Source organism: Asparagus officinalis, chromosome 7 (genome assembly GCF_001876935.1).
Source record: "Asparagus officinalis chromosome 7, Aspof.V1, whole genome shotgun sequence".
Classification (NCBI taxonomy): domain Eukaryota; kingdom Viridiplantae; phylum Streptophyta; class Magnoliopsida; order Asparagales; family Asparagaceae; genus Asparagus; species Asparagus officinalis.
In genome coordinates this window covers 151,077,861-151,087,118 of record NC_033800.1, presented here as the reverse complement: position 1 = coordinate 151,087,118, position 9,258 = coordinate 151,077,861, and the positions used below count along the sequence as shown (strand labels likewise).

The 9,258-nt window shown below is 39.7% G+C and overlaps 1 protein-coding gene across 1 annotated transcript in view; it reads left to right on the top strand.

The window, feature by feature from the left end:
- Positions 8,124 to 9,258, top strand: part of LOC109848001 (probable NADH dehydrogenase [ubiquinone] 1 alpha subcomplex subunit 12) — a 9,684-nt gene continuing 8,549 nt past the window's right edge. Inside the window, exon 1 of the mRNA XM_020417252.1 lies at positions 8,124 to 8,387. Coding sequence (XP_020272841.1) covers positions 8,124 to 8,387 — 264 coding nt within the window. The remainder of the gene's footprint in view (positions 8,388 to 9,258) is intronic.

The following is a 9,258-nucleotide window of genomic DNA, read 5'->3' as shown; positions in this document are numbered from 1 at the left end:
CCATCCCTAAAACTCACCACGACGTCCAATAAAATATTATTTTCATCCAACAACTCATCCACATCATCTAATAAAATATTATTTTTATCTAACTACTCATCCATCACATCTAATAAAATATTATTTTCATCTAACAACTCATCCATCACATCTAATAAAATATTATTTTCATCCAAACATCACTCAACTCATCTCTTCTCATCATTTCAAATTACTCACATCATCCAATAAAATATTATAACAATTCACCTCATCTCATTAACATTTTATTTCTTTGTTTTCATTCCAAAAAGTTGTGAAAACACTTTTCTTAATCTTGGATCACATCACCCAATAATACAATGACAACTCATCTCATCTCATTTCATTTCTTATTTTTAAGAATGAACCAAATAAAAGAAAACAACAAACTACATGAAATAAGTTTCTTATAATTCATTTCCTTATTTTTTTTGGCCAACCAAATAACATCAAAACTAGTTTTCTTAAAAAATCACTCACATCATCCAATAATAACATCATTTTATTTTTATTTTTTTAATTTCCTTCTTTTTTTAGCCAACCAAACACTCCCAAACCAATTCTTCATTTTAATAATTTTCCATTTCTTTGATTTCCCTTTTTTTTTTAGTAAAACAAACAGGCCCTTAAAGGCACACGACATCTACGGTCAGCACGGATGGGGTGGAGGGGGGCAGAAGAGGCGAAACCGTAGGGCCGTGGAAAGCAGGAGGACTGGCTGCAGTCACTTGAGAGGGAACAGCAGCGAAAGGGACGGTCGTCGTCGTCGTCGAGACGAACAAAAGCAAAACCCCCTCCGCTTCTTCGATTATCTCACCAAACCAAATGAAAGCCCCCCCCGCCCCCTCTCTATCCTCCAGTCCTCCTCCTCCTCTTCTTTGATGCCGGTGTCATCTTCTTCTAGGGTTTAGAGTTGGTTCTTCACCCATATGTCGTCCTCATCGTCGACGATGCCGAGCGCTGCCAGCGTCAAGATCTGCTTCAACTCCGACTGCGGGGACCCCACATCGGAGCCCAACTGCAGCAGCAGCAGCAGCAGAAAAGGATGGAAGCTCCGATCAGGCGACTACGCCCACCTCTGTGATCCATGCTCGTATCTTCTTCCATCAACTGCAGATGTTAGAAATATGTTGTCCTCCTGATTATTATTTGGGGTTAAAGATCTGATTTAAAAAAAAAAAAATTAATTGTTGTCTCACCTCTTAATTGGTTCTCCTTTGTGATTTTCAGTTGTGTTTATGAGAAGGGAACATTTTGCGAAACATTTCACTTGGATGCTGCTGGTTGGAGAAAGTGCGAATCTTGCGGGAAGGTGAGAGGAGGGGAGGGGGAAAAAGATCAGGCATTTGATTCTTGTGCATGTGTTGGTGCGTATACTTTACTGATTTCTGGGCTCTCGTGGCAGAGAGTTCATTGCGGATGCATAGTTTCAGCGCCCTCTTACCTGCTTCTAGATGCTGGTGGAATTGAGTGCATTGTATGTGCAAAGAAATCGTTTTCTATGGTATGTCAAGCCAATGAATCATTTCGGGGGTTTATTCAATATCAGTACCTTAAATCCTTAATATTATGAAATTAGTCCCTCAAACAATTGGAATTGCTATAAGGTCCCCCAAAATCTTATGTCTTGTACCAAATTAGGCCCTGTTTGGTTCAACTCGTAAAAGAGTAGAATTCTGTACAACGTCCTAACCCTGCTTGGGTTAGGGATGGTTATTTTCCATTTGACCTTCACAAAATCGGTTAGGGGGAATAACTTATGCATTTGGTAAGAAGGTATTTTAACGAGTATTGCATTTTAAATGTGTTGGGCTTGGAGCTGGTTTCATTGGAACAGGTTTCGTGTTTGGATCTGAATTGAACATATATGTCTATAATAATTCCATGTAAAAAATTTAACTTACAAGGAATGTTCCCCCCAAATCAAACTGCAACAAACTAGAGAGTCTAATTAGAAGCAACTTATAAGAATTGGGGGACCAAATACATATTTGAAGGACTAATATTACAAAATAAATGTTAAGGGACTAACTTGAAACAACTTATAAGATTTGGGGGACCAAATAGCAATTTCCATATTTGAAGGACTGATTTAAAAAAATGTTAAGGGACTAATTTGAAACAACTTATAACTTATAAGATTTGGTGGATCAAATGGCAATTTCCATATTTGAAGGACTAATTTCAAAATAAATGTTAATGGACTAATACTGAATTTTTTTTAACATTGTTGTGCCTTATTTGAAGTTTTCCTGCTTCTCATATTATTGCTGATAAAAATTTCGAATTTTTTCTGTGTATCTGCCATTTTAGACAGTTATGAATCTTTATGATGTTATTGATACAACTGCAAAACACTTATGATGCCTCCATTTTACCAAAACTAAAATGTTAAGATGATAATTATATTGGATTGAATGGTTCTTCTGACGAAACTAATTCAGTTTCATGGAAATCCTATAAGATGCAGTGCAGCCCATGTTTTTCATTTTGTGATTATTCAGCATTTTCAAATTCTTCTAGGCATATGGACTAAACAGTTGACACTGTTGTCTGTTGATATAATAGGCTATTAGTGCTATATATTCCAATGATTAGGTCATGACATGTAGATATGGGTGACATCCCCCAACATGAACCATGGAAATGGTCCAAAAGCTGGACAGATTGACACAGCTGTGTATGTGTATTTCTTTTGAATATATGCATGTTTCATTCATAACATGTCAATTGGTTGTCATCCGTATTTATTCTTTATCAGGAAGGGGCAGTAACATTCTTCATCGTATGCATATTTTTAAAGAAACTAATAGTTTACACATTTGTAAGGGTTTTATGCATAAGAATGTATGCAATGTCCATTCAGGCGTGTCAAATACCCAGTGAGCCTCTTACATATGGGTGCTCATCTGTAGGTAGTGGTTGAATACTGAAGCCAGTTTGATTTGACATGATCCTTTTATTAAGGCCAAGAGTTACATTCACTACACTGTTAGACTACTAACCATGTTAGTTTAGTGTAGACCCAAAGCTGAAGCCGAAGTTGAAGCTGGAATCATGAAGATAAAGAAAAACAAAGGAAACAGGAAAACCACAGGGTGGTCGACCGCGGTGGTCACGGCGGTCGACCGCGAACGTGTACGAAACAGGAAAAATCTCTGGACTTTTTCTGGTCGACCGCAGCAGATGGTCCGATCGATCGCGAGACCCTATAGGTGTTTTTTGGGTTTCTGTCATTTATCCGGTCGACTGCAACTGGTTTGGCGGTCGATCGCGAGTCGAGCTGGCAGTTTCCTAAACTGTTTTGGATTCTGTTTTGATTCAGATTGCTATATATACCCAAACGTTTTTTAGGGTTTATAGACTATTAAAACTATCAGAAAGAAAGCTTTTGAGAGAGAGAATCTCAGAGAGATTAAACCCTAGTTTGAGTGCTTGTATTCCTTCTTTAATTAATCAAAAAAATTATGTGGTGTGGCTCCCGAGGAAGTAGGTATGTTGTCGAACATCGTTAAATCTGTGTGTTCGTCTTTTTTACCTTTCTTGCAAGTTTTGATCTTTATTTGTGGTGAATTTTTTTCTTGTTCAACTCTCAAATTCAAGATCCGAAAGGGTACGAATTCAATTTGGTTGTTTTGAATCTTTAATAGTTGGTATCAGAGCTTCGTTTAGCAAATTTGTGAGAAAGAGAGCCATGACAGAGGAAATTAAATCTAAAATCGAGAAGTTTGACGGTTCAGACTTCGTCTACTGTAAGTCGCAGATGGAGGAATATTTGTACCACAAGGACTTGTATCGTCTGTTGATATTCAAGGATAAGGGACAGAAGAAAGAAGACTCAGACGATGATTGTGAGATACTGGATAGGAAGACTTTAGGATAAATTCGGTTGTCGCTCGCCAAGACAGTAGCCCATAACATATTAAAGGAGAAGATGACGGTAGGGCTTATGGAAATGCTCTCGAAGATGTACGAGCAACCGTCTGCAGCAAACAAAGTGCATCTAGTCAAAATTTTTTTTAACCTCAAGATATCAGAAGGACGGTCCTTCACAATGCATCTCAGCGAGTTTAATACGATTGTTGATCAGCTTATCTCCATAGGTATCACGTTTGATGACGAAGTGCAGGTTCTATTGTTGCTATCGTAGTTGTCGGATAGTTAGGCAGGTTGTGTGATGACAATCAACAATTCAATGGGGAAGGAAAAGTTAAAGCTGAGTGAGGTGGTCAATATGATTCTATCCGAGGAGGTTAGAAGAAAATCGTCCGAATCAGAAGGTTTAGGTTCAGCTCTAAGTTTTGAGCAGATACAAAAGCCAGAAGAAAAGAAACCAGAACAGGAATTGGTCGAAGTCGAAGAAGAGGTCAAGCTCGAAGGTTAAGCCTATCAAAAGGAAATATTAAAACTGCGGCTAGGAGGACCATATGTCTTCAGTCTGTAAAAGTCTAAAGAAAGATGCGGGTGAGCAGGAGGCTCATATCATGCAGGATGCTTTGATTCTTGTTATGGATAGTGATTCAGATTCTTAGGTCATCGACTCAGGAGCCTCTTTCCATGATACTGCTAGTAAGAAGCTTCTTTAGAATTATGTAGCAGAGGACTTTGAAAAAGTGTATTTGGGGGACAATGAGCCATGTAATATTATTGGAAAGGATGACGTTTAGATTCAGATGAAGGGTTCTAAGTAGAACATAAAGAACGTGAGACACGTACCGAAGCTGAAGAGAAATCTTATTTCGGTAGGATAACTTGGAGCAGAAGGATACGTTTCGACATTCACTGGGGATTCGTGGAGAATCTTCAATGGTACGATGGTTGTTGCCCGAAGCAACAAAACAAGAACATTCTACCGCACCTCACATGCGAGTGACACCCTTGTAATTGCAGCTAACAAAGAGAGTACAGATCTGTGGCACAACAGGTTGGGACACATGAACGAGAAGGGAATAAATTCTACATTCACAGGGAAAGCTAATAGGGATCGATTCCGTGGAAGTCGGGTTTGTGAAGACTGTATCTTTAGGAAGCATAAGAGGGTTAGTTTCTAAAAGGATGGAAGGCCACCTAAGGCTCAGAAGCTTAAGTTGATTCATACAGATGTATGTGGTTCAGCTAGTGTGTCTTCTTTTGATGGTTCGAGATACTATATCACCTTTATCGACGATCACTCGAGGAAGATGTGAGTTTACTTTATGAAGCACAAGTAAGAGGTGTTCAGAGTCTTCAAGAAATGGAAGGCTATGGTGGAGAACGAGACAGATCTGAAGGTGAAGTGTTTAAAATCAGACAATGATGAGAATACGAGCTGGAGGAGTTTAAGAGGTTTTGTGCTACGAATGGTATTTGCTTAGAGAGGACTACTCCAGGGACGTCGTAGTAAAACGATATTGCAAAGAGGATGAACAGAACATTGACGGGGCGTGCCAGGAGCATGCGATTATATGCAGGTCTGCTTAAAACATTTTGGACGGATGCGGTGCATACGACGGCTTACCTTGTTAATCATAGGCCATCAGTTTTATTAGATTTTGGGATTCCAAGGAGGTTTGGAGTGGCAGAAAGGTTAATCTCTTATACTTGCGGGTATTTGACTTCGTCTAAGTTGCATGGAAACGGGCACGGGTACTGGTACGGGTGCGGGTACGAGTAGGGGACACGACAAAATTATAAAATGTTGGGTACATGGACACGACTATATATATATATATTGAATTAATAATGTACATGAGAATTTTTTTCCGCTTCATGTGTCATTAGAATTAAAATTTCGATCACATTTTTGAGTTTATTTTATCATATTGATTATCGTGAATTGTAAACTACTCATTTTTTTACTAGACATCTAAACGACCCATTAACTACATATTTTTAAACTTGGGTATGGACTGAAACGAACCCTACCCGTATTCCATTAGTTTCAAAAGACGGATGTGAAGTGTAAGCTCTACGTCCAGGAAGTTTTTGACAAGTGTTTTAAATTAACACATATATCGTCTAATTGAGTACATGTTGTAATAAATGCATGCATATATTCAAGAAGTGTCCATGAAGTTTGGGTACGGGAAAGTGTCGGGTACGTGTCCGGTACGGGTACGGCTTCAATAATGAAGTATCCGGGAAACATAGGACTGCGTGGTTCATGTTCATATTAGTGACCATGTCAGAGACAAACTAGAAGCTAAGTCACAAAAGTGTACATTCATTGGGTATGGTATTGATGAGTTCGTGTATCATCTTTGGGATGAGAAGAACAAGAAGATCATCAGGAGCCGTGACGTCATATTTAATGAAGAAGTGATGTATAAGGACATGAAAAATGCCAAGGATAGACAAAGCAGTGAGAGCAGCACTTCGGATGCAGATGGATCTGAGTACATGGATTTAAAGGAACTTCCAGATAGAGGCATCATAGAGGTGATGCTGATTGTTCTGACCGAAGAACGGAGGAGATTCCAGGTGCAGAAGCAACTACTCAGGACGTGGAGCTTAGGAGGTCATCAATGGTACCCAAAACAAATCCTAGATATCTTTCATCTCTTGATTAATTATTATTGACAGATAGCGGTAAACCGGAATGCTATGAGGAGGCTGTGCAAGTGAATGAATCTCAGCAACGAGAGCATGCGATGTAGGAGGAGATGAATTCTCTACTCACTAACAAGACATAAGAGTTAGCCCAATTACCTGCACAAAAGAAAGCCTTACATAACAAATGAGTCTACCGAGTCAAACGAGAGAGTGATGAAAGTAAGAGGTACAAGGCTAGATTAGTTATAAAGGGGTTCCAGTAGCGGGATGGAGTGGACTACACATAGATATTTTTATCTGTTGCAAAGCTCACAACCAACAAAGTGGTGTTGAGCTTGGTAGCTGCAGAATAGGGCTGGTAAACGACCGAATTTGAGCGAATATCTTGCTATTCGAGCTCGAATTCAACCCTAATCCACATGTTCAAATTCGTGTTCATATTCGGCTCGGAGACTTAATATTATTCGAATTCGATTTGAGAACTTATATCAGCATTCAGTAAGTACTAGCGAATATTCGTTTAGAAACTAATTTCAGTCAAAATAAAAAAATGAAAATTTTTAAACTTTATATTACATGGATGGTAGATTGGGGTGGTTGAGGACACGCCGGAGGGGGATGAGAGCTTCGAGACTCGAGAGGAAGAGCATCGACGGAGAAGGAGACTGCCGACGGTCGAATAGACTGTCGAAGACAAGTGAGGGCTGAGCGGAGGGGCGGATCTTGGACAGAAGAGTCGGAGACAAGTGGCCGAGCGGCTGAGCGAAGACGGCGGATCTCGAAGACGATCGTCAGAGTGGTTGAGCGGCTGAGCGGATCTCAAAGATGTGAGGAGAGAGCCTAACCCTAGAGTCAGGGTCTGGAGTGAAGGGTGGCGGCTAAGAAAATGGAAAAGCCCTAGCTCTAAACTAAATCCCCTCTTGAGTATTTATATAGGTTACATTTGTATATAAAAAATTAGATAAGTAGTATTTGCAAAAAAGTTTAATTAATAGGACTTAGATGTAAAAAGATATAAAAAGTTATCGAATAGTTAATAATCAATCGAATCGAACATACATTTGGTTAAATTCTATTTGTTTATAAATCAAATATCTAAAAAATATTTATTTATTACTAAATGAACTATCGAATCGAACTTGATCGAATATCTGGCCGAATAATAACCAAATTGTTTATTAAGTATTCGGTTCACTTCCACCCCTACTGCAGAAGACCTCTTCCTTGAGCAGTTAGATGTGAAAACTGTCTTTCTTCATGATGATTTGGATGAAAAAATTTACATGAAGCAACCTATTGGCTTCCTTGAAGAAGGAAAGAAAGAGATGGTGTGTAAACTCAAGAAAAGCTTGTACGGTTTGAAACAGGTTCCGGGACAGTGGTACAAGAAGTTTGACAATTTCATGCAGAGAAATGGCTACAGAAGATATAATTCGGATCATTGCTGTTATTTCAAAAGGTTCGAGTCCAGCTTTATTATATTGTTATTATATGTTGATGATATGTTAGTAGCAGGACCGTGTTTAGAGGAGATAAATACTTTGAAGAAGTAGCTAGCAAAGGAGTTTGTAATGAAAGATCTGGGTGCAGCGAAGCAGATTCTAGGGATGCGAATCAGTAAGGATGAAGTTGAAGGGATGTTGAGGTTGAGCCAAGCTGAATATATCAAGAAGGTACTTCAGAGATTTAATATACAGAATGCTAAGGTTGTTAGCACATCCCTTGGAAGCCAGTTCAAGTTATCTAAGGAGCAATCACCTAAGACAGATACAGAGAGAGGGCATATGAGTATGGTGTCATATTCTTCGGTCATTGGGAGTCTCATGTATGCGATGGTTTGCACGAGGTCGGACGTTGCCCATACAGTGGGAGTTATGAGCAGATTAGCAAGCAATCCAGGGAAACATTGAAAGGTCGTGAAGTGGATATTGCTGTACCCGAGAGGGACAACGAACAAACCACTATGTTTCAGGAGGAAGGAGTTAGTGTTGCAAGGATAGGTGGATGCGGACTTCGTCGATGATTATGAAATAAGGTGTAGCACCACGAGTTATGTTTACACTTTGGTGTCAACAGCAGTGAGTTGAGTCTCACGTCTGCAAAAGATTATAACTTTATCTACAACCGAGGCTGAGTATGTCGCGGTGACTGAAGCAAGCAAGGAGATGATTTGGTTGGCTGGATGTTTGGAAGAGTTGGATCTGCAGCAAGAGAGAGTTCTTTATTGTGATAGCCAGAGTACTATACACCTTGCCAAGAATCCAATATATCACGCCAGAACGAAGCACATCGACGTACGATATCATTTTATACGCTAGTTGATCGAGGACAGAAAGTTACATTTAAAGAAGATTTTGTGGAGTCAAAATCTGACGGACATGTTGACGAAGACAGTCACCATAGAGAAGCTGGAGTTGTGCGCAATTTCAGTTGGTCTTCACGTGTAGAAGATAAAGGTGGAGCCACACTAGGATGATCGGCGAGATTGCCGGGATGATGATGATTGAAGAAAGGATTTTTTCGGGGAGGAGAAGATACTTGCGAAGGAGAGAGTTCGTGAGAGCTCGTTGATGACGCTTTGGTCTCCAAGTGGGAGATTGTTAGTCTAAGTGTAGACCCAAAGCTGAAGTCGAAGCTGGAATCAGGAAGACGAAGTAAAATGAAGGAAACAGGAAAATCGCAGGGCGGTCGATCGCGGTGCTCTCG